The 27,794-nt window shown below is 48.1% G+C and overlaps 1 protein-coding gene across 1 annotated transcript; it reads right to left on the reverse strand.

Annotated features, from left to right (window-relative positions):
- Positions 1-2,378: 2,378 nt before the first annotated feature.
- trappc10.S (trafficking protein particle complex subunit 10 S homeolog) lies at positions 2,379-25,967 on the reverse strand. Its single transcript, XM_018249014.2, has 23 exons — positions 25,770-25,967; positions 23,794-23,875; positions 23,347-23,482; positions 14,135-14,331; positions 13,845-14,040; positions 13,422-13,533; positions 12,975-13,222; positions 12,040-12,186; positions 11,702-11,816; positions 11,146-11,222; positions 10,985-11,076; positions 10,504-10,644; positions 8,456-8,568; positions 7,589-8,103; positions 7,022-7,163; positions 6,782-6,940; positions 6,460-6,674; positions 6,261-6,361; positions 5,879-5,996; positions 5,570-5,740; positions 5,069-5,246; positions 4,718-4,909; positions 2,379-4,126 (listed from the first exon to the last, which is right to left on the reverse strand). The coding sequence occupies exons 1-23, from the start codon at positions 25,852-25,854 to the stop codon at positions 3,885-3,887; spliced, it is 3,774 nt and encodes a 1,257-aa protein (XP_018104503.1). The 5' UTR covers positions 25,855-25,967; the 3' UTR covers positions 2,379-3,884.
- Positions 25,968-27,794: the final 1,827 nt, after the last annotated feature.

Raw genomic sequence — 27,794 nt, forward strand, 5'->3', positions numbered from 1 at the left:
TGTAAGAGTGAATTATAGGAGTGCAGTTGATCTATCACTAGGGTTGCCACCTTTTAAAAAAAGATTGCTGGCCAGTGGTGGGGGCGGGAACTAAAGGGGCAGACTGATGCAAAAAGAATCGGAGCCACATGTTACTGCCGCAACAGGGACGGGCCACATCACCAGAAGCCCCAAGAAAATCTAAGTTTTCACCGGCGGGCAAGGGATTTTGTAAATGGTATAACAAATTACCGGCAGCTACATTGCCGGTAAATTTGTAATCCCGGCCCTGGCAGGTGTTTTACCAGCTTGCCAGTAAACCCTATCTATCGCATGAATTTATGAAGGAGGCCCCACCTGTCAGTGCAGGACTCACCTCCCAACATTTGAAAATTGAAAAGATGGACAAAAACTTTAGCTGCATGCAGCACAGTGAAAATGTATAACCACCAGGCCCGGACTGAATCTGTGAGTTGTGGCAAATGCCAGAGGGGCTGCTATAAGGTGTCATGGAAAGTCAGTATTTAGTGGGCTGATTGGACCTCTGTATACCTGAAATTCCAGGGCCTATTTAAATTCTCAGTCCGGACCTGATAACCATGCCCCCTAATTACCATGTCCATTTGACAAAATTTGTCAGGTTATGTAAAGTCTGAACACATTTCTGAGAGTTTGAGGCTTGCTTTATGTGTTATATCAGTCTTGCTAATGAAGGTGAAATCACCCTTTAAGCTGTGAGCCTCAGTTCCCCCCCCCAAGAGACTATTAGTTACATTTGTATCTTTGGTTATATAATTGTTATAAATGTTTCCAAATGCAGCTGCTGACTGTTCCGGTCTCTGCCAAAAGCCAATTAAGTTTCAGGAACTTTGTATCTTTTTCTTAAGTCAGTGCAGGAGATCAAAGAGAGAAGTAGGGACATTTTTTTGCGGGCTGAGATGTCAGAATCAGGCTGTCCCGCACAGTGGGGAGGTATGGTTTAAGGAACAGTAACACCAATAAATAAAAGTGATTCAGAAACTATACTATAGTTTATATAAACAAGCTGCTGTGTAGCCACGAGGGCAGCCATTCAAGCACAGGATACACAGTAGATAACAGATAAGTACTACTATAGTTTATATAAACAAGCTGCTGTGTAGCCATGGGGGCAGCCATTCAAGCACAGGATACACAGTAGATAACAGCTCCTCCCATGAGGAACTTACTGCTCTACACATCAATGGGTGCTGAGAGATCAGCACAAGAATGGACAAGATCACCAAGTCTGAGTCTTTATTTATTGTCTCAGCAGGGAAAAGGGCTTATCAAGAACAGGGCAGAAATAATTTAGGCAGAAGTTTTGGGGACAACTCCACCTTCTTTTTTTCCTTTTCCTACTATTTTTATTTGAACTGAGTCCACTGGAATCAATCGATTCGGAAATACTTAATTGGTCACAATGAATTTTACTATTTAATCACTATTATGTGGGACAATTTATTTAAAAGCACTGCAATTTATTAATTCATAATTATTAGGGAATCGAAAAAATTCATGAATTGTATAAAAGCACTGCATCTTATAAACTATCAATTGTCTGAACTCATTAAAGGATCAAAATCTATTAAATTTAGCACTTTCCTTTAAGGTACTATCAAATATACTCCACTTGTTTTTTATATATTTAATATGATAAATGCACTAGCACTTTAGTATAAAAATGGGCTAATTGCAATATTGAGGTTTAGTTGGGAGTGCCATTATTCTAACCTTTTTCAGTATTCAGATAACATTGTGGCAATTTTAGCTTTGGTGGAAGAGGGGTTTCTTTTTTCTCTGTTTTAATCAAGAACAGGGCAAGTCACTGCCCAGGGGCCCATTCTATGCCAAGTGCCTCTTGGCTAGCAGTGTACACAGAAGGTCCAATCTGGGTCACACCCAATACATTTATTGCTCATCTCTGGCCCAGATTATGGAATTAGTTTTGCATAAAAATCCTCAGAGTTATGTTTGCTTTTCCATCCCGCCCTGTTGGCGATGGCCTGGTACTCACCCATCTACTTCTATTGATCAATTCTGGAACCATGGGGCAGCAACCATGCCATGTGGGCACCTAAGAGTTTATACTTTACCCAAATGGTATAAATGTAGCTGGCCAATCACAATTCTGCCCCCCAGAACCACATTATCTATAAGGTAGGTGTGAAAATACCATTGGGGAGAACCTCATTGGTGGATGGGTCTCCATGGGCCCTCAGCATGATCCGACCATTGGCCACTGAATGCATATTGGAATGTTGCTTAGTATTACATTTTCTTCCATTATGAAAGAACAGTATTTTGATGGAGTTCACCTTTAAGGGGCGTGAGTGGAGTGATTTTTTTTGGGGGTGGAGTCAAAGATTGACAGACACAGATTCTCTGTTAAAATGTGTATTTCTTTTTACTCTGAATTTAGAGTGTCACCTTAATTTAACATTTCTCCCACAGGGTATATTACATAGAAGGGGGTTGGGCTAAGTACATGGGGGGTTACATCAGGGCAGGGTTGGGCCCCCATAGCAGCAGGCAAATATCACAATGGACAGCAAAGTAGTGTTACCATACAGGGGGCCACAGGCCAGTGTGTATAAAGCAAGGGACAGTATGTTGCGGCCTAGAGGTGTGGGTGCAACTCTGTAACCCGGACTCACATGTGTATATAATACATTGGTGCAAAAATAACCCCACAAAATAGGGGCCAACGTAAGACAATCTTTGTTGCGTTTATTCCAGGCACAGAGACAGTGAGCAGTTCCACGGAGGCCAAAAGATTTCACCAGCTGCACCCACATTCTCATTCCCACAGCTGCCACCCATAATCACCCCCTCTTCTGACTGTCCATTGTGTAAATGTAACGGAAACAACTCCATGATTATCTGAGATAAAAATACATTTGTGGCTTCTGTCTATTGGATCCCAAATCTGCAGCACTTCTGCCGCATGCCAATGTACAGCCGGCAGAGCATTTACCAGCTGCCAACTGAGTCTGCAGAACCTCTACCCTCATTCAGGGTAATGGCACCATGTTGAACTTTGTACCATATTCCCACCCCCAGGAGGAGAATCTGCTAAGCTTTCACTGCTATTCCCACTGCACTCCCTCCATATTCTCCCCCAGGGATTGTAACGCTGCATAACTGCCCCACCCTGGCACTGACTATAAGAGAAGCCCCTTGCCCCTGTATATAAAGTCTCTGTAAACACTGAATACTGAAATGCATTAGGTCCAGTTACATATTTCATCCCAAGGACCCCACAAAATATGAGTTGGCAACATGTGGTGCTCCTGCAGCTGGCATACAACTCCCTGCAACTCAACCAGCAGAGTGATGATGGGAGTGCCACATGTTGCCTAGCACGGATTATCTTTGCCCTAAGCATTAGCACATAATAACCCAGATGGGGTCACTTATCTACTTCTCTAAGAACATTATCGCCCTTTCCTCTTGTGCCAATTCATTTGGGCACCCTGAGGCTCTACAGCGCAAGCTAAGGTGCCACAGATCAGCTCTGCAAGGCAAAGAGAGGGCAGAGAGTGGCAGATGGAGCTTAGTGAGAGGGAAATGCAGCCCAGTTAGTCCAGTAGCAGAGCCAATAAGAAGAGTGATAGCCCCCCCCAGTATTCCAGTAATTTCCATTAAGAATCCCACCTGTAAGTCTGCTACGTCGAGTCCGAGGATAATACGCTCCTTAACGAGCTACAGATTGACCCGTCCCCACTCATCACCTGCCCAATCAGGAGCACATGCAGAGCAGAGTCTATGATCTCCATCGGGGCTGCGTTCTGGAAAAATCCACCCCCACCCCCCACATGTCCAAGCCCCGACCCCGGCTGTACATACATAATACAGGTTTGGCTCTGCCCCTGAGGGGCGCAGGGTCATGTGACATTCACCTCCAGCACATGGTCATCTGTGCTGGGCACGACAAGGATTTGCCGGCCTAAACTGCCATTGCTGATCTGCCCGGGGTGAAAGGGCTGCAGCCGAGGCATTGGGAGTCCCTTGTGTTCCATACTGGTGCCTGTGGCTCCCGGAGAGATACACCCTCTATTCTGTGCCCGCCCACTGGCCACCTCACATGGATCCTCCACCGACACAGAGTCATTCTCAATCCAGCTGTCTGTGGGGCAAAGAAAAAGGTAAGTGTATCATTATACAAATGGCCCCCAGGGTGGGGGCAGTAATTATTTTTCATGCAAAGCTCTTCAGTGCAGCATGTGCTCTCTGCCTGGTAGTACATTGGGGTGTAGACATTTAAACTGTGAGTTTGGGCAGATAGGATGATTCCCCCAGAGCAAATCACAGGGTCAGGAAGTCTCCAAGCAACGCACTACAGAACAAAAAGCAAACACTGGAGAACAGGCAGATCCGAGCCAAGCAAAACCAGAACACACGTGTATTAAGGATAAACCCAACCCAGGTTTAGGGTCAGGATTCAGCTTAATCCAAGATCCTGGTATACCGAATCGAAAGTTAAAAGTTGAAAATGTTTCAACCATTCCTGTATCTCTAATTTGTATTGCTAGAATCCTGTGGGCCACTAAGACACCACCACTCCAGTAAGGGAGATTTTGAGCATTGTACAGTGCTGTGTCGCCTTAACATCGCTTCACAAATAAAGTTATACAAACATACTTTACAACAACCAAATATAATGGGTAGGGGCAGATACGTGTGTGTGGGCGTGTCCTACCAAATAGCCGCGGCTCACCTGCATCCAGTTGTTGGGAGTGCGAATGATGAGGGAGGTAACGGAAGAGCCGCACGTCGGGATAAGGAAGGTAACCGGCAAACAGGGGCATGACCTCCATACGGAGAGTGTGACATGCACCCTCCTTCACTGGCATCATCACAACCCCAGAGCTGCGCCCACAAACTGCCCAGTTACTGCCGCCATCTGCAACTGCAAAGTGAGCAATGACAGGTAAGTCTCTGTGTTGCACTAAGTCAACTGCCCTGAGTAGATAGAGGTAAAGAGCACACAAGCTCTGAGAGAGGGGATTAGAGAGAGAGAGAGAGAGACTGCAAACAGCCCTGACAAAGAGAGAGAGGGAGACCTCACCCTGATAGAAGAGCTGGGCACTGCTGTATCCATTGCAGTCAGTGAGCATCTCCTCTTTGTCATTCTCCAGTGAGTCGCACAAGCGCATGATACAGACTTCCAGTGAGCAGAGAGCGCCCGTCTTACAGAACTCTGCATCTGGGGGGGGCGAGATCTCAGCACGCACTGTGTATAAGGTCTGTGGTGAAGAGAAGTTTTATATATATATATATATATATATATATATATATATAATATATATATATATATATATATATATATATATATATATATATATATATATATATATATATATATATATATATATATATATATATAAAAATATATAAATATATATATATATATATATATATATATATATATATATATATATATATATATATATATAAATAAATAAATGACTACATTCTGTATAAAGCACACAACTGGAGGGCAATGCACCAGCAATACAGAAGGGGGCAACTGCTAGAGGTAAGATAACTGCACATGGTTGTAACTCACATAAAAGTGCTCCAGGTGGAAGAGGTAGGTGAAGGGCTGTAGGTAGCTGCAGGGATTTGGTGAGGGGACAGGGTAGAAGCTGACAGAGAAATGACAGGGCAGCGATGCGGGCAGATCCGGGCACCACGTGACTTCCCAGATGAAGAACAGGCACTGCTGGCTCTGGAGGTCCTGGAAGTGGAAGAGACAAACACTGATCATTCACATGAGATGTCCCCACGCTCATGTGCTGCCAACTAATCACCCCCATATCAATATATTGCCAGTATACAAGGATCTCACTATATTACACAGATACAGGTATATTACCTGGATACCTGCTTGGTGCAGGGGCCGGAACTTCAAGTCCCGTGTGGAGGTGAGACTGCTGTCCGACAGTTGGAACTGGAACTCACACGTGTTTTCCACACAAAGCTGAATATATTTCCTGACAAGGGAGAATCGGCGGCACAAACACATAAATAATAAGGATATATTGGAGATATGATACGTCTCATATCATTCATTTGGCCCAAACACTTAAAGTAAATGAAATGCAACTTTCATTAGGGCCACATTCATTAGGGCTACAGTCTCCAAAGCAGGTTCCAGCTCTGTCACCCGGTTGGCACATGTAGAACATAGAGGCCGTGTGCCTAGACAGTCACTGTGGGTTCTGTGCATACAAACAGCACCCAGAGGTCCTACTTACCGGGTCCCGGAGGAGAGCAGAGTGTGCTGAGCTCTCAGGGGCAGCTGGAAGGACAGACTGACGATAGTGGAATAGATGGACCACGGACAGTCAACAGTAACCTGCACACAAACAAAGTTGTCGTCACTTGGGAACATGAAATCTTCTGCTACAGCCACTTGCGCTCTGCCCAGGGGTTATTACAGTTACCCTCACTCACCCTCTGTTCTGTAGTGTTGCTGCTGCTGCTGTGTGAGTCCAGCTGATCCCGCCCTCTGTGGGGCACCTCTCCATTAAGCAGGTGACCGGCCTCTGGCAGCAAACACACCACGTCCAGCTCAAACTCCAGGATGTGATAGGGTGGCGTGGGGGGCAGACAGATACTTGTTACCTTCTCAGAGCGCTGAATACTAAGCGCCTTCTCACTCACTTCCCCTGGAGAAAGAGGCACTCATCAGTTGTGTGTGGCCCTCAGAGTGTGCGTGTGTGTTGGCAGCCTGAGTACACAACATGCAGTTTATAGCAGAGAAGCGGGCACTCACCCTGGCTGTTCCTATAGCTGGCGGCTGTGGTGCCCGCTCCCAGCAGGATGGGCATATTCTCAGCGTTACTCAGCTGTAGGGTGTCTCCGGTCTTTATAGTGTAATGTCCTGTGGTGACAGTGAACTTCACACTCTGTGGGATTCCAGCCAGGAGGCATTCTGGAAATGAGAGGGAGGAGCCACATCACCCAGCTGTTGGGGTAACCCATGTGCATATAGGGACCTGTATGTGCCACTCACCACTCTGGGGTTCCACCTTCAGCTGAGGATCCTGGGTATACACATCATATTGAACAATGGGGTAGATATGGGGCAGCTGCAGTTGCACCTCTCCAATAGATGCCACCAGCTGGCGCAGGGTGTAGGTGCCCGACTCTGATGCCTGAGCAAGGACAGAATATCATTATGCAGCACTTACTGTATTACACACCTAAACTAGTGCACACTTAACCCAAGTGAAATGTAATTCTCCAAAGCGGGTGTCCAGCTCTTTCACCCAGTTGCTCTCCTTGTTTCCAAATATCTCACTCATGGGAAGAGCAGACTACATGCCCTATAGCTACTTCTGTGTCATGTATCTACCACTGGCAGGAGGGTGCCCACTAAAACTGTAACCCTGAAGTGGGAGAAAGACTTTGTGCCACATAGTTTCTTATCAGAGTGACCCTGCAGTGGGAGGAACAAAATCTGTGTTTCCATTTCCTTCTGCCTGTGTCACAGTAAGAGGGGCAATCTCCCTGTTCCAAAACTCCCTGTCATATGTGTTGCCCTATAGTGGGAGGAGCAAACAGCTACAGCTACTGGTACCTGGGTATGAAAGGTCAGGTGGTTGAGGCCAGGTTGCAGTGTGACATTGTGGCACTTCAGAGTGTTGGCTCCTTCCTTCACAGTGAGACTGGACTGTCTGTCCAATGATGAGGATGACTGGGAGTCCTGGGAGCGAAGCAGCACATGGACATTTCTACAGATGACTCCTGCGCTTACTAGTCCTCCTTCTGATGGGCTCTTCTCATGCATCTCAGAGAGTTCTAGAGCAGGTGGTGTTCCTCTGGCCCCTAGGGGCCCATCAGTCTGAAAGAAGATTGTGCCACTGGCTGGTTTGTGCCTCGTTAGCCACTCGGCCGTCTTGCGATAGCTGTTCTTGTCCAGGTTGTAGTGGAAGTGGCCAGAGATATAGTCGAGCTGCAGGGGCTCTGGCATCAAGCTGAGCAGGGTCAGTTCCATGGTCAGGGACCCTCCCACGTGCACAACCGCATTGGGGGGCTCAAAGCTGAGAGAGGTGAGCTGTGCGAATGATCCCAGTGGGAGGCAGACGGGGGACTCTGGGGGGGAGAATTAGGAGAGTACATTTCTTTTTTAGCAAGTGATGGAATACGGGGTTATGGAAGATAGCGCATAGTTCAAGCTGATCCAGGGACTAGTCCCACTGCATCTTGGAGTCAGGAAGGAATTTTTTCCCCCTCTGAGGCAAATTGGAGAGGCTTCAAATGGGGTTTTTTGCCTTCCTCTGGATCAACTAGCAGTTAGGCAGGTTAAAATAAGAGTTAAAAGGTTGAACTTGATGGACAAGTGTCTTTTTTCAACCTAACTTACTATGTTACTATGATGGCAGGGGGAACAATTATGTGTCTATATAAAGAAAAAATACACATAGGAGTAGCTCCTTGCCCTTACCTGTGCTGACACTGTTCTTGGCTGCAAACTTGAGGATTTCTTGGCAGAAAAGCTGTCGCTCTTCCTGAGAGAGATTCACATCAGCCGCCAGCAGACTGCAAGTCCTGAGGTATCTGGGAGAAGGGGGGCTGAGGAATCGACACTGAAATCAGAGAGATCAAAAGGGGCACACACAGGGGAACATTCTGTATACCACACACCAGGCTGAGTCCCATTTGTTCATACTCCATATTTCTACAGACTCACAATGTACATGAGAGGTCATATATCTCTTCCCATAACTCCCTTCTGCCTGTATCACCATGCGACCCCCACCCCTTCCATGTCTTGTAGTTTTCTTTTTATCATTATCCTGTATGTGCAGTTGTGTTCAAAATAATAGCAGTGTGTGCATAAAGCTCCAAATCCTTATAATAGGTTTTATTTCCATCCAGGCAAAAGCATTGGGAACACTGCACATTCTGTTCTAAATCAAAGCATGAAGAAAAATGGATGAAATGTGTGTTATTCCTATAAAGAAAGTGAAGGGAATATTAGGCTGCAGTCCCTGCTTTCTTCTTTCCCAACTCATTGACTGTATCAAGTGAAAGATGTTTTAAGCTGTTGCTTTGAATGAGGGAACTAATATTGAGTTGTATAATCAGTGTTTCTGTGTTGTATGGACTTCACCAACTTCCAACAACCTGTTCCACAATTCTTCTGCATTTCTTGCTTTTGCCTCAACCCCAAGTCACCCCCCCCCCCTACACACAAACATATAAGTTTTGTATTGAACTAGGGGGTTGGACCATAACGTCAATCTTGTTGGTGTGGAACCAAGATGTTGCTCAGTTACTGGTGTGTTTGGGCTCATTCAAGGGCTTTTCCTCTTGGGCATAAGGCAATAGGAGCTCTTCAAGTATTTGGATTGAAACTGATCCATGATCCCTGGTATGGGATAAATAGGCCCAACACCCTAGTATGAGAAACATCCCCATATCATGATGCTTGTGCCACGGCTTCACTCTGTACTGGGGCTTGAATTCAGTATTTGGGGGGCGTCTGACAAACTGTCTGCGGCCCCTACACCCAAAAAGAACAATCTTGCTTTCATCAGTCTGCAAAATGTGGCGCCATTTCTCTTTAGGCCAGTCAATGTGTTCTTTGGCAAATTGTAAGCTCTTCAGCCCATGTCTTTTTTTTCCAACTATGGGACTTTGCAGGGTTTTCTTGCAGATAGCTTGGCTTCACATAGGCACCTTCAAATTGTAACAGTATCACAGGTAACGTTACTCCTTCTTTCATCTTTATGGAGCTGATCATTGGCTGAGACCTTGCCATTTTAGCTATTCTTCTATCCATTCCAATGGTCCTTTTCCCTTTTCTTCCACGGCTTTCAGGTTTTGGTACCATTTAAAAGCATTTTCGATCATTTTAGCTGAGCAGCCTCTCCAATCAACTTCCTTCCTTAAATAATTTCCGGAATTGACTCCTGTTTTTTCCCAGGGTCTGTTGGTTTCTATGACTCTACTACACCTACTAGTAAATTATTTGCCATGTGGAAATAGAATTTTGACCAATTATATCAGGTTAGTGATGTGGGACTGTTGTCATTATGAACACAACTGCATATAACCCTGAGATAGTCTGCAGCCCTGTACTTGGCTTATATATAATTCCCTGCCCCAGTGAGTTTACAATCTATGGTCCCTGTCACTTTTCCATCAGTCCCTGCTCCAATGAGCTTACAATCGAAGGTCCTTATAACATTCACTGACACTAGGGACAACTAACCTGGTTGAATGTATTTGGGGTGTGGAAGGACACTGGGATACTCAGTAGAAACACACACAGACATGGGGACAACATAAATACTCCCTGCAGAAAGGTTGGGATCACACGAAAGAGTGGGGAAGCAGTCATGCTAAGCACAGCACCATGTTCCCTTCTGTGCCACCCTGCAGATGGCGAGACGCTAGCCCCACCTGTGTCACTGTACCATGTGACATTGATAGGCTGCAGATACAAAGCCTAGGGAAGGGGCAAGGGGTTTTACACAGGGAGGATACGGCTCTGTCTGTCCAAGTTGCCTCTGACACTCGGCCAGTTGTTTGCGAGTGTGAGTGAGGGGCAGTTCCCAGCCCTCTGACTGGTACATATTTAGGGCGCTCTGTAGGAAGGGCTCAGCTTTCTGCGGGCAGTTCTTCTTCCTGCATAGACAATGAGAGACAGTTACTAGGGTGCTGGACACAAAGTGGTTTCTCCCACATACAACATTGGCACAGAGTTATGGTATCAACAATTGAGAATGAGCTTGGAGTCCCCTATCTGCCCACAAAGCTGCCATGTCTGATTCCCCAGACCACTAAACCACAGCAACTCCTCCTATAGTGACCAGTGCTTCACCCAACTCTTCTGCTTCTCCTCAGCTCTTACTCAACATTCTGCCCAAAAACACATTGTTATCATGACCTGTGGGTAGACATATGGCACGTGCAAGGGGCAAGAGATATGAGATGCAGATATAAGTGAAACGGTGAAACCAATTACATGTAGAAGTCGGCCAGATCCTTCCCAACCAGCTTGGAAGAGCGACTCCTTCCGATGCTGTTGTACATCTCTATGGTTGCGTGGCACAGCTCCTGGAGGGGCAGAGAACAGGGTCAGAACGGGCAGTGCCATCGGCCCCAAGTTTTAGGTATCCCACTCACCAGATAGTGCTTCTCAAAGGCTTCCTCAGAGGACAGTGCCTCCTGCAGCTTCTTATAAGGACTATGTGCTGTGTTGGCTGGAGGGGGCAAGGGAACATCATCAGGAACAAGCAACACAAATGTTATAAAGAGCATCAGTACTGCACAGCGGCCTTCAGAGGGGCTTCAGGTTGACATGGGCAGACCATAGAGGGGCTTCAGGCTGAAACAGGCAGACTATAGGGGGCTTCAGGCTGACACAGGCAGAATATAGAGGGGGCTTCAGGCTGACACAGGCAGAATATAGAGGGGCTTCAGGCTGACACAGGCAGACTATAGAGGATCTTCAGGCTGGCACAGGCAGACTATAGGGAGGCTTCAGGCTGACACAGGCAGACTATAGGGGGGCTTCAGGCTGACACAGGCAGAGTATAGGGGGGGGGCTTCAGGCTGACACAGGCAGACTATAGGGGGGATTCAGGCTGACACAGGAAGACTATAGGGGGCTTAAGGCTGACACTAGAGCAAATGAACAAGCAGGCTGGATCAATGCCTATCAACACAGCTCCACACATACCTGTCTCTGACCTCTCTGCTCCAAGTCCAGCCAACAAGTCCACAGTTCGCTGAAGATCTTCAGAGCAAGGACCCTTCTCAGACACTAAACCACACAACGAGCCAAGAGACTGGAGCTGTGACATGAGACACAAACACTATGATATGAAACCCAGAGCAGATAAGTTTGGAGATCTGGCAGTAGGAGGGCACAATAGGACTGATGATAGGATTGATGGGGCAATATGAAGTGTGTGAGCAAGTGGCACATCACTATACACAGGTCTGCTTCTTTGTATCCAGTGAAAGGAAGGAGAAGATACTAATAGAATTGATCAGAGAGTTTCGGATACAACGCACCTTTTCAGTGGCATAACTCCACAAGCCCACGGTGTGGGACACGTTGGCCTCTATCTGAGCGCGCTCACAGCATCCTTCAATCCTCTGAAGCACTTCGAGGCAACTGAGGAACACCCAGCAGTCCAGAGCCCCAGGAGGGACAGACACCTACAGGGAAGGAGAACACAGGCGGATTCTGCTTTTAGATCAGCCTTGGGCGAACTGCACTATCTCAGCTGCTGCTGAACTGCAACTCCCATAAAAACATCTGAAGGGTGACTGGGTGCAGAGCACTGAAGCACATTCTTCCTCTTGCACCATGCTTTTAGTATATTAATGAGGTGGAACTAAATCACGGGAGAAACTCAGTCTGTCTTTTGCCTTTCTCTGTTCCATTTGATAACACATATCTGCTGCCTGCTCCATCTGAAATCCCAAGTCTATTTGTCTGGTCTTTTATATGTGCTGCCTGCTCCCACGGATATCTCTCAACTAAAATCTTGAGTCTGCTGCTTGCTCTGAATAATACACACAGCCAAGGGAAAGTGGTGGTCACAGCAAATTGTACCATATTTTGTAGATGGGAGGATATTATAATTGGTGTAGGTCTGAGCCAATTGAGGAAGGGCCCCATGTGTTGGCTGGCACACATATTATGGACATATGTTGAAGGAAAGGAGAGCAGACTGAAGTGCCAGTGACTGGCAGGACTGAAGAGTGTTACTGGGCAATAAAACAAGTGTCTGCATACAAGGTGAGTGCACAATTAGTGCAACAAGAGGTGAGTGATATTAGGTAAAGGGATTCAATTAGAGTCGGGTATCAGATGTCCCATCACTTGCTGTACCCCCTTCCGCTGATGTACCCCCTTAACTTGAAACCCTTTCTGGAGACTTTCACTCCCTTATGACCATGAAACACGAACCAGTATTCCATAAGTGCACCCCCTCACTTACCTCCAGGAGTTTCAGCTCTTGCACACAATTGTGCAGTAACTCCAGGGCTCGATTCGCCACCTCCCACGGGCGCTGCAAGAAGAGAAGCAGGGTGCACTGGCGGGAGAACAGGTAACTGCGCAGCTCCAGCAGGTTGGCCTGGCGTCTCTGGATCAGGTCTCGCTTCTCCATGTCGATGGGCTTGCGCAGGGCCAGGCCATCCCAACTCCTTACTGGTTGGCAAAATGAGCTCAACCAATTGGCCCCATCTGTAACAAAAGGGATGATATGTTGCACCCACCCTGAGCTTGCCTTATACCCCTTACATTAGTACCCACCCTTGGTATTACTTATGGCAGTGCCCACCCTAGACATTGCATACTGTCATACAGTAACAACTGGGGCAGAGGATGTGCTGGGACCTTCCTTTTCTATGCAAGACTGGTGGATTTCAGGGAAGCTACTTACCCCCAGCGCCAAAGTTAAGTACATATTGAGAAAAGAGAGCGTCCAGCTCATCGTACTGAACCAAAGCATCCTCAAACTGCTGCAACATCTCAAACACAAACGCGAGCTCCTCCTGGGGAGAAAAGGGCAGTGAGACACAGAACAGAAACCCACAGCCTGCTCTCTCCCTTGGGACCAAGCTCCACCCCACTACTTGACCATGGAAAAGAGAGCAGCCCAGAATGAGGATGTACAGAGAACTGGGGTTGATTGGATTCATGTATTCAGGGAGAGCTTGCTGCCTGGCCATGGGAAAGAGAGCAGCCCAGAAGCAGGAAGTACAGTGAATCAGAGCTCTGTATATAACCAGGGAGAGTCTATTCACTTAGAGTGAGGTTCCCAGTGAGGACTCACATTTATAGATGGTACGAGCAGGCACTTTACCTGGACCATGAAGTAGTCACAGAAGCTCCAGCCCGGTTCGGTTCTCTTCTCTCTCAGGGTCCTCATATCATCTTCAAAGTGGCCAAGATTTCTGGTGAAGGACGTGAGGAGCAATGTGCGCAGCTTGGCTAGAAACATGGACCAGGACTCCTGGGATCGAGATGTGTCCTTTAGAGGGTCCACCAACACCATGCACCTGTATGTGTCACAGAGATGTGCTGATTATCTGCCCCCCTGCATCCAACATACTGCCCCCCATAACTTCCAAACTCCCATACTTTCCCACTCACCTATCACTCTGCTTGTTACAGAAGTCGCTGCGGATCTTGTCAGCAATGGACGTCCGGGGAAGAATGTTGGTTTTATTCTTCTTCTTTGCTTCGCTTTCCACAACCACAATCAGCCAATCAGTGGTGCTGTGAGTGCGCAGTGCATTTTGCCATTTGGTGATGTCATCTTTTGTTGTGGCTTTATAGACTTCCGTGTCCTGGACAGACAGACGAGAGGACTGTGAGTGACCAATCCCACCACTGAAATCCTTAACTCCACCTGATTGGTCCTTTGTCTTTTCCTTATAAATTCAACTATACTTGCCCACTGACTCCAGTGAATGTGTGGCCTCTAGTAGCCAAATTAAATGAAACTGGTCTGTATTTCCAAGCCATTATTGGTGAGTCCAGTATCCCCTGTGCATGGGAGTAGTCTTGTTTCATTCGGCAATAAAGGCTAATAACATGGTCATTGCTTTCAGGATCCGTTATTGATTAGTGCCGCCCCACTCAGGGGAATGACTCAGCTCTGCTGTGTGACACGTGCAATCCCCTCCCATGCACACACATACCAGATATCAGATACAATTTCAGACAGAATATCAGATAGACAATTGTACACACATGGTTCCATTCTGCTGGACAAACAGGGGCCAAAAGAGGCACAAACTTAGCCCCATAAGAGCAAGCACGCAGCTTATTAGCCCTTGCAATGGGTTCCAGTGGGATGCCCGAGGCTGAGTTGGGCACAAACTGAACGAGTGTGAGCATGGTTGATTTATGTTTTGATTGTAAAATATTGAGTGTAAGCAAAGACTGTGGGTATGTGCAATACAAGAGTGAGTGAGTAGGAGACGGTGCCACAGACAATACACTCACTAGTGTGTTAGTCTTGCAGTATGTGTGTACACACCACAACCCGTGCCCTCAACCCTTTGCACGCTTGGCCCTTTAATCTATAAGGGTAACTCCCCGGGGACACAATAACCAACAGCCACTTTGTTTGCCACTTTCTGTCACAACTTTCTTTTGCGCCAAACAATTTATATATTTATATTTATCCCCCAAATATTCTCATGAATATCAGCGAGCCCCAAATATTCTCATGAATATCAGCGAGTCCCAAATATTCTCATGAATATCAGTGAGCCCCTAATATTCCCATGAATAGCACAGAGAGCCACAAATATTCCCATGAAAATCACAGTGAGCCCCAAATATTCTCATGAAAATCACAGTGAGCCCCAAGTATTCTAATGAATGTCACAGTGAGCCCAAAATGTTCCCATGGACATCACACAACAGAGACAGGTACAGAGAGGAAGAACGGGTGAGACAGAGAGGAAGACACAGTGGAAGAGAAGGAAGGTGACAGTTCATAGAGAGAAAGACATAGGGACAGATACAGATAGATTCTTTTGGACACAGACACACAGATAAACTAAATGGTGAGTAACAAGAGATGTATAGAAGCCACAGTACCTGAAATAGCGTCTCTCAGAACTGCGACCCCTGCCTTCCCCCAAACCCCCATGTGCTCTGCCTTCCCAAAACCCCCATTTGCTATTCCTTTCCAAAACCCGTGTGATGTTCCTTTCCGAAATCCTCTGTGTGCTGTTCCTTTCCCAAACCCCCGTATGCTGTTCCTTTCCCAAACCCCCGTATGCTGTTCCTTTCCCAAACCCCCGTATGCTGTTCCTTTCCCAAACCCCCGTATGCTGTTCCTTTCCCAAACCCCTGTGTGCTATTCCTTTCCCAAACCCCCGTATGCTGTTCCTTCCCCAAAACCCTGTGCGCTGTTCCTTCCCCAAACCCGTGTGCTGTTCATGCCAAGCTGTGACGTGTTGCAGGTCCAGAAGTGCACAGTGTGGGACGTCAGTGAGACACAAACCAGGGAAATCATGGGAATAACAAGACACAAGGGGCCAAGACAGGGCAGAGAGTCAATCAAGGGCGGGAAACCCCAGAGCTAGGGTCAGATCTGGATAAACAAACTCCCCCAGAGGCTTCCCCCAAGGACTGGCAGAGACTCCTCCCACAACAGAACTGGGAATCCTGATCTACTAGAGAAGCAGTCACCCCACCCCCGTCTGTGGGAAATCTACACTAAAGGCACTGACAAGCTACCCCTATCCTATTCCTTTCCCAGTCCTTTTCTCCCACTGCTGTCAGCCTCCAGTTAGCTCCTGCTTACCAACACCTAGCTTTCTCTAACTACCCAACTGTGGACTCCCCCAGCTAGATTCCACTCATCACTGGCCTTTCAGCATCATGGTTCCTTACAGTAGTGGCCGGCTTCTGCCCCTAGGTTCTTCCCGCTGCTGGACTGCTACTGCCCCTAGGTTTGTTCCACTGCTGGCCTGCTACTGTCCGTAGGTTCTTCCCGTTGCTGGCCTACTTCCCCTAGGTTCTGCCCACTGCTGGCCTGCAACTTCCCCTAGGTTCTTCCCACTGCTGTCCTGCCCCTAGGTTCTTCCAACTGCTGGCCTGCTACTGCCCCTAGGTTCTTCCAACTGCTGGCCTGCAACTTCCCCTAGGTTCTTCCCACTGCTGTCCTGCTACTGCCCCTAGGTTCTTCCAACTGCTGGCCTGCTACTGCCCCTAGGTTCTTACCACTGCTGGCCTGCTACTGCCCCTAGGTTCTTCCCACTGCTGGCCTGCTACTGCCCCCAGGTTCTTCCCACTGCTGGCCTGTTACAGTCTGTAGGTTCTTCTCACTGCTGGCCTGATACTGCCCCTATGTTCTTACCACTGCTGGCCTGCTACATCCCTTAGGTTCTTCCCACTGCTGGCCTGCAAATTCCCCTAGGTTCTTCCCACTGCTGGCCTGCTACTGCCCCTAGGTTCTTCCCACTGCTGGCCTGCTACAGCCCGTAGGTTCTTCCCACTGCTGGCCTGCTACTGCCCGTAGATTCTTCCCGCTGATGGATTGCTACTTCCCCTAGGTTCTACCCACTGCTGGCCTGCTACAGCCCCTAGGTTCTTCCCACTGCTGGCCTGTTACAGTCTGTAGGTTCTTCTCGCTGCTGGCCTGCTACTGCCCCTAGGTTCTTACCACTGCTGGCCTGCTATTCCCTTAGTTCTACCCACTGCTGGCCTGAAACTTCCCCTATGTTCTTCCCACTGCTGGCCTGCTAATTCCCCTAGGTTCTTCCGACTGCTGGCCTGCTAGTGCCCCTAAGTTATTCCCACTGCTGGCCTGATATTGCCCCAAGGCTCTTCCCAATGCTGGTCTGCTACTGCTCCAATGTTCTTCCCACTATTGGCCTGCTAATGCACCTAAGTTCTTCCCTCTGCTGGCCTGCTAGTGCCCCTAGGTTCTTCCCACTGCTGGCCTGCTACTGCTCCTAGGTTCTTCCCATTGCTGGTCTGCTACTGCACCTAAGTTCTTCCCACTACTGGCCTGCTAGTGCCCCTAGGTTTTTCCCACTGCTGGCCTGCTACAGTCCGTAGGTTCTTCTCTCTGCTGGCCTGCTACTGCCCATAGGTTCTTACCACTGCTGGCCTGCTACTTTCCCTAGTTACCTACCACTGCTGGCCTGCTAAGTGCCCCTAAGTTATTCCCACTGCTGGCCTGATATTGCCCCAAGGCTCTTCCCAATGCTGGTCTGCTACTGCTTCAATGTTCTTCCCACTGCTGGTCTACAACTGTTGTTAGTTTCTTCCCACTGCTGGCCTGCTATTGCCCCAAGGCTGTTCCCAATGCTGGCCTGCTACTGCTCCAATGTTCTTCCCACTGCTGGTCTACAACTGTTGTTAGTTTCTTCCCACTATTGGCCTGCTAGTGCCCCTAGGTTCTTCCCATTACTGGCCTGCTACTGCCCCTAGGTTCTTCCCACTGCTGGCCTGCTACTGCTCATAGGTTCTTCCTGCTGCTGGCCTGCTACAGTCCGTAGGTTCTTCTCGCTGCTGGCCTGCTACTGCCCCTAGTTTCTTACCATTGCTGGCCTGCTACTTCCCCTAGTTCTACCCACTGCTGGCCTGAAACTTCCCCTATGTTCTTCCCACTGCTGGCCTGATACTTCCCCTAGGTTCTTCAGACTGCTGGCCTGCTAGTGTCCCTAGGTTATTCCCACTGCTGACCTGCTATTGCCCCAAGGTTCTTCCCAATGCTGGCCTGCTACTGCTCTGCTCCAAGGTTCTTCCCACTGCTGGCCTGCTACTGCCCCTAGGTTCTTCCCACTGCTGGCCTGCTACAGCCCGTAGGTTCTTCCCACTGCTGGCCTGCTACTGCCCGTAGATTCTTCCCGCTGATGGATTGCAACTTCCCCTAGGTTCTACCCACTGCTGGCCTGCGACTTCCCATAGGTTCTTCCCACTGCTGGCCTGCTACAGCCCCTAGGTTCTTCCCACTGCTGGCCTGCTACAGTCCGTAGGTTCTTCTCGCTGCTGGCCTGCTACTGCCCCTAGGTTCTTACCACTGCTGGCCTGCTATTCCCTTAGTTCTACCCACTGCTGGCCTGAAACTTCCCCTATGTTCTTCCCACTGCTGGCCTGCTAATTCCCCTAGGTTCTTCCGACTGCTGGCCTGCTAGTGCCCCTAAGTTATTCCCACTGCTGGCCTGATATTGCCCCAAGGCTCTTCCCAATGCTGGTCTGCTACTGCTCCAATGTTCTTCCCACTGCTGGTCTACAACTGTTGTTAGTTTCTTCCCTCTGCTGGCCTGCTAGTGCACCTAAGTTCTTCCCACTGCTGGCCTGCTACTGCTCCTAGGTTCTTCCCATTGCTGGTCTGCTACTGCACCTAAGTTCTTCCCACTACTGGCCTGCTAGTGCCCCTAGGTTTTTCCCACTGCTGGCCTGCTACAGTCCGTAGGTTCTTCTCTCTGCTGGCCTGCTACTGCCCCTAGGTTCTTACCACTGCTGGCCTGCTACTTTCCCTAGTTTCCTACCACTGCTGGCCTGCTAAGTGCCCCTAAGTTATTCCCACTGCTGGCCTGATATTGCCCCAAGGCTCTTCCCAATGCTGGTCTGCTACTGCTTCAATGTTCTTCCCACTGCTGGTCTACAACTGTTGTTAGTTTCTTCCCACTGCTGGCCTGCTATTGCCCCAAGGCTGTTCCCAATGCTGGCCTGCTACTGCTCCAATGTTCTTCCCACTGCTGGTCTACAACTGTTGTTAGTTTCTTCCCACTATTGGCCTGCTGGTGCCCCTAGGTTCTTCCCATTACTGGCCTGCTACTGCCCCTAGGTTCTTCCCACTGCTGGCCTGCTACTGCTCATAGGTTCTTCCTGCTGCTGGCCTGCTACAGTCCATAGGTTGTTCTCGCTGCTGGCCTGCTACTGCCCCTAGTTTCTTACCATTGCTGGCCTGCTACTTCCCCTAGTTCTACCCACTGCTGGCCTGAAACTTCCCCTATGTTCTTCCCACTGCTGGCCTGATACTTCCCCTAGGTTCTTCAGACTGCTGGCCTGCTAGTGTCCCTAGGTTATTCCCACTGCTGACCTGCTATTGCCCCAAGGTTCTTCCCAATGCTGGCCTGCTACTGCTCTGCTCCAAGGTTCTTCCCATTGCTGGCCTGCTACTGCCCCTAGGTTCTTCCCATTGCTGGCCTGCTACTGCCCCTAGGTTCTTCCCATTGCTGGCCTGCTACTGCCCATATGTTCTTCCCACTGCTAGCCTGCTACTGTCCCATGGTTCTTCCCACTGCTGGCCTGCTACTGCCCCAAGGTTTTCCCACTACTGGCCTGCTACTGCCCCAAGGTTCTTCCCACTGCTGGTCTGGTACTTCCCACTGCTGGCCTGCTACTGCCCCTAGGTTTTTCCCAATGCTGGTCTGCTTCTGCCCATAGGTTCTTCCCACTGCTGGCCTGCTACTGCCCCATGGTTCTTCCCACTGCTGGTCTGCTACTGCCCCAAGGTTTTCCCACTGCTGGCCTGCTACTTCCCCAAGGTTCTTCCCACTGCTGGCCTAATACAGACCCTAGGTTCTTCCCAATACTGGCCTGCTACATCCCCTAAGTTCTTCCAACTGCTGGCCTGCTACTGCCCCTAGGTTTTTCCCAATATTGGCCTGCTTTTGCCCATAGGTTCTTCCCACTGCAGGCCTGCTACTGCCCCATGGTTCTTCCCACTGCTGGTCTGCTACTGCCCCAAGGTTTTCCCACTGCTGGCCTGCTACTTCCCCAAGGTTCTTCCCACTGCTGGCCTGCTACAGACCCTAGGTTCTTCCCACTGCTGGCCTGCTACTGCTCCTATGTTCTTCCCACTGCTGGCCTGCAACTGCTCCTAGGTTCTACCCACTGCTGGCCTGCTACTGCTCCTAGGTTCTTCCACTGCTGGTCCTGGCCAGCCCCCACTAATGCTTCTTCCATTTTGTGTGTGGATCCACCATGGCTCTTCCGTGGTTGTTCTACTCCTACCACCCAAAGTTCATCCCACTGAAGATCTGTCCCCTGAAAGGTTATTTATCCTGTAGCTGTGACTCCACATTCTACATTCCTTTGCTGCAGCCCTGACTACATCTCCATTCTTCCTGCTGCTGCATTGTATCCACCTACATTCCTTTTATTGCCATCCTACCTCCCCTGAGGTCCCTGCATCTCTGTATACTTTGCTACCACAGTGGATATTACTTGCTCTGTTCACCCCATGTCCGAGGCACTTTACTTACTGTTTGTCTCAGAGCTGATGCCCCTCTTTATCTTTCTACCCATCAATTTGCTTGTCTCTTATGAGCCGTGGTCTGGTGGTAGGGCCACTATCATTTTTTGATAGTGGCCCTTCACAGATACACATGCAATGCTATACTGTCCTGTTTATGGCTGAGATTCTATCTGTATAACAGATCATTCTGCCCCAGTGGCTGCACAGATCCTATCGGATCCCCATTGGAAGCAGGAGGCATGTCCTGCTTTATGGCAGCTGAGATTCTAGCTATCTTTATAACAGAGCATTATGTCCCAGTGGCTGCACAGATCCTGTCTGATTCCAATTGGAAGGTGCTGTCCTGTCCTGCTTTATGGCAGCCGAGACTCTAGCTATTTGTATAACAGAACATTCAGGCCCAGTGGCTGCACAGGTCCTATCTGATCCCCATTGGAAGCAAGAGTCCTGTCCTGCTTTATGGCAGCTGAGATTCTAGCTATTTATATAACAGAGCATTCTGTGCCAGTGGCTGCACAGATCCTACCTGATTCCCATTGAAAGGAGAAGTCCTGTCCTGTTGAGAATCTAGCTATCTGTATAAGAGAGTATTATGTCCAAGTGGCTGCACAGATCCTATCTGATCCCCATTGGAAGCAGCAATCCTGTCTTGCTTTATGGCAGCTGAGATTCTAGCTATCTGTATAACAGAGCATTCTGTCCCAGTGGCTGCACAGATCCTATCTGACCCCCATTGGAAATAGGAGTCCTGTCCTGCTTTATGGCAGCTTAGATTATAGCTATCTGTATAGGAGAGAATTATATCACGATGCAGTAATTGACTCCTGGAAATATTTAACTACTTCTCTTTCAGATCAGACCCCCACACAATTCACATATAATGGTGCCTCAAACTTAGTATGATAAAATCAGATTACCTAACCAGACAGAGGATGAAAGTGAGGCCAAAAAGCACAGGGAGCACAATTACAGGCAAAACAGCTTCACTCTGTGCTGCACATAAGAACAACGCCCCCCCCAACCCCATATAGGACATACATAGGGATGCCACCCGGCCGGTAAAAATGATGGTTGATCCCGATGTTATTAATAGGAAAAAAAGATAAATATATATTTTTTTCCAGAAAAAGTGGCAACACTAGACACACATCCAAGCAACAGAGAGCAGTCCACAAAGCCTGGAGTATTTGCTGGAATATAGTGGAACTCACACATTTCATTGCATCTCACCACTTGTCCAAAACCAAATGATTGGTTTCATAACACCCCCCCCCCCCCCCGGCAGAGGAATAGCAACCCTGCCCCTTAAAACATTAACCATTAATTACATTAATTATACAGACATACCGTAGCTCACTGCATTGAGTGTTTTCTGCTGCTGCACTGGATACAACTGCATGGTAGAACAGTTTCCTTGTAACAAGGACTAAAAACTTGTGCATCACTTAGGTCTGAATCAGTGGGATAGAATTAGGACATGCCCAGGAAGCAATCAAAACATTGCTTGGACTAATTACGTCTTATAGAAAATGAATGACAATGAAGCAGGTCTTAGTACATTTATAAATTCTGGGAACTCAGTCAGGTCATAAATAAGAAGGAACCAATCACTAGGTCCCAAATGGAACAACTGCCCTTGTGATTTGATTCGATTGGACTGTATAGCTCTGTATCCCAGGATCGCTAGCAAATAATTCAGCTTTGTCCCATGTAGGTACAGCCATACAGGAGACAACTGCAGATATGTGCCCAAACTCATACATGCCACTGGATACGAATGCTTTACTGCACAGAAATTAATGCATACCGCTTCTATCTTTGTTCAGGTATGGCACACTTACACAGCTATAAAATTAGCAAATTGCACTCGCACACCCTGGCCGTGGATAGAAGATAGTGCCTGGTGCACAGCAATGGTAGAATCGGCGTCCCACCTTGAAATGACAAATCAAAGGAAATTCACTGGCACACAGGTAATGCTAGCAGGGTAAACCCTTGCTATTTTATTCAATGGTTTGCAGCATGCAACGTTTCGGGGTAACCCCCTTTATCAAGCTTGATAAAGGGGGTTACCCCGAAACGTTGCATGCTGCAAACCATTGAATAAAATAGCAAGGGTTTACCCTGCTAGCATTACCTGTGTGCCAGTGAATTTCCTTTGATTCGACACTTACACAGCTATGACACAAGCATGTCACACTCACAAAGCTATGGCACACACACACGTCACACAGCTATGGCACACACACACGTCACACAGCTATGGCACACACAGGTATGGCACAGGCATGGCACAAATGTCACACAGCTATGGCACACACGGATATGGCACAGGAATGGCACACTCACACAGCTATGGACACAAAACAAAGCAGCTGCTTGTGTATCGCATTTGAGGCTATGCTTAGAGAGTGGATTAACAGCCCCACAGAGTGTGTTGGTAGTCAGACACACAAAATACCTCATTAGACCAATAAGCAGCAGTGTGGCACTACAGATGCCCAGACTGTGACCAAACACATAGGACCCCCATATTCCATCAACCCCAAATGACTGCCACTATTACTGCTGACAACACGGAGGTGCCCAGAGCCAAGAGCTTTCTTGTCAAGTCAGTGGTACTCACACAGCAGTCTGTCCAGTAAACGTGGAGAAAGGGGAAGGTGAGCAAGGCCTTGTTCCCATCTTTCGGGAGAAGTTCTTCCTTAAATGGTACAAAGTGGGACTCCAAGTGAATCATCTTTGGGGCACGACCATAAGCCCTGAAACAGGGGAAAGGAGAGATAAGTAGAGGGTCCATTCTCTGTGACTCAAGGAAGCATTAAGCTGAGGGCTCTATGATGGTAACTACACTGATGCACATTTCTTTTTAGTTATACGTGTGAGGCGACTAGGGCAATTAAATGAGCCAGTGCAAAATTAAAGGGTATGGAAAGGGTTCTTAGCATAACACTGATAGTAAAGGTACAAAACATATAGAAAAGCCACAGGAGGTGCCCTAGAGCACAAATAGCAAAAAAACAGCAGGGGACTATAAGGGGAGGAACAGGGGCATCAGGAGGATATGTCTCACCTTCTCCATTCCATAGGCTCCCGGGGCAGCTGCTGCGTCAGGATGGGGAAAACTGCATAGAATACATTCTGGTCTCCTGCCCCTGGAACACAACATTGTATTTGGGTAATGAGTACTCACAGTAATAAAATAACATTGTTATCAGTCAGCTAATCGGGTGGCCTGGGCCAGCATGGGGCTTCATAGAACAATGACATGCCTCCAGGGTGCAGCACTCACATGTCTGTATCCCTACTTGTACAGAAGTGAGCCTGCACAGGCCAATCAGGTTGCCCAAGATAGTTTCTGTGTAGCTGCTGTCCCAGAGACAGAGAAATACCCCACACCTTTGCTCCTCACTAGGGGAAAATCCATTTATGACTCTGAAAATGCAGCTGGACCAGTCCCTGGATGAATATGGACCCAAAACTATCAAAACCAGGATCTCTGCATTTTCTGGAAGGCACCCATTCATTTCTGCAAGCTATCTACTGTATCCAGTATCTAGAGTCAAGTCTAAAGCAATTGGACTTTCTGTATTTCTTGAAAATGTTTCCCCCTCATCAAATCAGCTGCTGCAGTTCAGTTAAACATTTTCAAGACAACACAGAGAGTCCAGTTGCTTTAGACTCAATTCTATGGATACTGGACATCATCTGGATGAATGAAAATCTTCCTAGACATATCTACTGTATCCACCGATACAGTCCATCTCCCATCACATCTTTTCAGGCCTTCTTCCATTGCAAACTGCTACCTGGTTGCTAGAATAACTAAGCCCTAGTGACAAGATAGTGAATTAAATGCCTGCTAGATGCAGAACAAAAGTCTCATTATTTCAAAACGACAATTTTTTTGTTTAAAAAAATTTAAGACCATTTGCAAATTGTCTTATAATGCCACTGTCTCCAACCTACCCAGAGTTAATTTTAGGGGGAACGCCCACCTTATTCTGGATAGATCCCCTTGGGGCAATGCCAATAATAAAGGCAAAGTGCAAAGAGTGATTTCCGTCCTTCAGAAAGAAGTAAGGGAATCAATAGGGTTGCAATATAAACCTAGAGGGGGTGTTGCAAGGAAGGTACAGCCAGACTGCCCATAACAATGAGCAGGGGAGCAGCAAGTTATTCAGGGAATCCCTTAAGAAAAATAATATTGTGGAAATATCAGAGCCTGCCATCAGTAGCAGAAAAGAAAACTTTATATTTACTGTAACTTATGTGCCATTGCTATACTTGGGGCACACACGCTTCAGTGCAAGTTTAGCTTATAAAGTTGGCTGGGGATTTTCATCCTGCTATGGTGTAACTTCCCCTTTAAAGGCGACATATAGGATAAGTAACCCCCAATCTTGTAGGCAATAATGAATAATATATGTCGCTGGTTTTACTTTGGGCTAAAAATATTAGTTTTACAAATGGCCCCTTTATTAGAGCCCCCTATAGATCTGCTATGATCCCTGTCGCTGTTGCAAAGCTCTGCAGTCACACAAGCAAAGACAGGTTAACTATCAGGTAATCCTGCTGCTGATTCCTGTGCTACAATGTAGTGAGCTGCTGACCCCTGCACAGCCTGGGAAAGGAGGCAGTGCCAAGTGGGACAGATGAGCAGGACAATAGGGTTTTTGCAAAAAATGTCAATAAAGTAACAGAAAATGGGGGCAGGAGGGGTATGTGAGATGGGACAGTATATACAACCCATGGGGAAACAGAAGGTAGGAGAAGATGGAAGTAAAGCACAGAAGCAATGGTCGCAGGAGGGGTACAAGGGAGGGGCCATAGTGGGGGTGGGTCATGTGGGAGGAGTCACATGTAGGACAGGGGTTACAGGGACATTGACTGAGCAGCCCAGGGGAATAAGCAGCTTTTCATGCGCTACAGATGGGAGAATGGAGCCCACGAGGTTCTCTGTCAGTGACACGGGTGGGGAGAGGGGCACTGGGAGCAGCAGGGTCACAACACGCAGCGCAGAACGCACTGACAGGCGCTGAAGCTTACACGTGACTATGGGCTTGTTCTCCATGGTGCACACCACCGGCTCCCCGTCTCCGTTCCCGGTGTCTCCAGGCCCCGCCCCTTCCATGGGCACCGGTCACCACTCCATTCCGGGTTACCCACAGGCAGCTCACTTCCGCCTTCCTACCCACCTGACACCGCCACTTCCGGATAAGCTCCCCTACAGCCATTGGGTAGAACCTGACGAGCTGGGGGAGGGGGGCGGGATGTCACGTTGAGCCGCAATAGGTGAGATAGAAAAGGGCAATGACTTAGTCATCTGATTGGCCTTCTGTAAAACTACGTCATCGCCAGCCAGGCCATATTTCTATTGGGCAATTGCTTGCCAGAATCGTCGTTCCTACGCAGAGATCACTGATAGGGCGGATCCAATTGGTGACACATTGCGAACGGGAAAGGAAAACCGTGCTCTGACAAGTTTACTCCTCCCTCGATATAGGCGGAGCTAGTCAGTGACAGTAATGAGAGCAGTGGCAATTGGAAACACTGCCCCCCATGGCAGGTGCGGGTGTTGCTGTTATTAGTATAGTGCTGAAAAGGAGATTTTCTTACCTGATAAATCCCTTTTGCGTAGGCCCGTACTGTCAGTGCAGGACGTCTGGGGTTAATGTTCTCCCCTCTGGAGGCAGGACAAACAGTAACTCTTTCTTGAGCTCCTCCTCTTCCCATTCTCCACTTCCTATCCTCAGTTTGTTATAAAGTCTGCGAGTGGAGAATTGATATCTAACTAAGTTACGAAAAACCGCGGCATCCGCAAAAAAGGGTGGGATGCTGCACTGACAGTACGGGCCTACGCAAAAGGGATTTATCAGGTAAGAAAATCTCCTTTATGCGGTCGGCCCTACCTGTCAGTGCAGGATGTCTGGGGAAGTCCCAAAGCCGTCCAAAATAGGGAGGGAAACTATATACATGCGAACTTGATTAAACTGCAGTAGCTGCTTGCAGAACCACTCTGCCGAATTGAGAGTCGGCGTTGTGTTGCAAGTTCAGTCTGTAAAATCTGGAAAAAGTGTGCAGTGAGGACCAAGTTGCTGCTTTGCAAATTGCCTCTGGTGAAACATTGTTGAAGAAGGCCCATGAAGTACCTATCTTTCTTGTAGAATGAGCCTTGGTAAGAGCCGGAGCTTTTTTGTGTGCCAGAGCATAGGCTGTCTGTATAGTGGACACGAGCCATCGTGCTATCGTGCGTTTAGACGCTCTCTGGCCTGTATTTGGACCACTGTGTAAAACAAAGAGAGAATCGGATTTTCTATTCGATTTGGTCTTATTGACATAGCTGTGAAGTGCTCTAACTGGATCCAGTGTTTCCAGGTTGGGTTCCTTGTCATACATCGAATCCTGAGAAAACGCTGGGATAACAATCTCTTGATTAATGTGAAAAGGGGAAACTACTTTAGGTAGAAATTCTGGTACCGTTCTGAGTACCGCCCTATCTGTGTGGAAAACCAACCATGGAGAAATACAAGACAGTGCTGCTATGTCGGAAACTCTTTTGGCTGAACAAATAGCGAAAAGGAAAACAGTTTTAAGAGTTAACAACTTGATATCTAAAGAGTCAATAGGCTCAAAAGGATGCTGCTGAAGGCATTTGAGAACTAAGTTGAGGTCCCAAGGAGGTGTAGGGTCTCTTATGGGGGGACGTTGTCATGGCTTGAATCAAGTCCAGAAGATCTTCCTGAGACGCCATTGTTAAGGAAGGTTTCAGGGTAATATCGCGCTGAAATGCGCACTAGGTAGGCGGCGGAAGTGACGTCACGCGTCTATTTCGCGCCCGCCCGCTGCTGCACTATGGGACTTGTAGTTTTGGGAACCGCGCCTGAGAGTAGCAGCGCGAACGCTGCGTGTGTAAAACCGGATGGTTTGGAATGGGCTCTACATAAGGAGCACGCACAGGTAGGACGCACAGAGGGTTCCCAGGGCTCTACGTTAGGCCAGGCAAAACGGAGCGCACTAACAGTATAAACACAGTGAGGGGCTCACCTGGGGAGCGCGCCTAAAACAATGGGG

This window comes from Xenopus laevis, chromosome 2S, assembly GCF_017654675.1.
Source record: "Xenopus laevis strain J_2021 chromosome 2S, Xenopus_laevis_v10.1, whole genome shotgun sequence".
Lineage (NCBI taxonomy): Eukaryota > Metazoa > Chordata > Amphibia > Anura > Pipidae > Xenopus > Xenopus laevis.

Coding starts and splice junctions, on each gene's coding strand:
- trappc10.S (XM_018249014.2), bottom strand. CDS start 25,854: ATGGAAGGGGCGGGGCCTGGAGACACCGGGAACGGAGACGGGGAGCCG. Junction 14,332..23,346: donor TTTACTGGACAGACTGCTGT/GTGAGTACCACT, acceptor CTGTCTGTCCAG/GACACGGAAGTCTATAAAGC. Junction 10,645..10,984: donor GATCTGGCCGACTTCTACAT/GTAATTGGTTTC, acceptor TTGTCTATGCAG/GAAGAAGAACTGCCCGCAGA.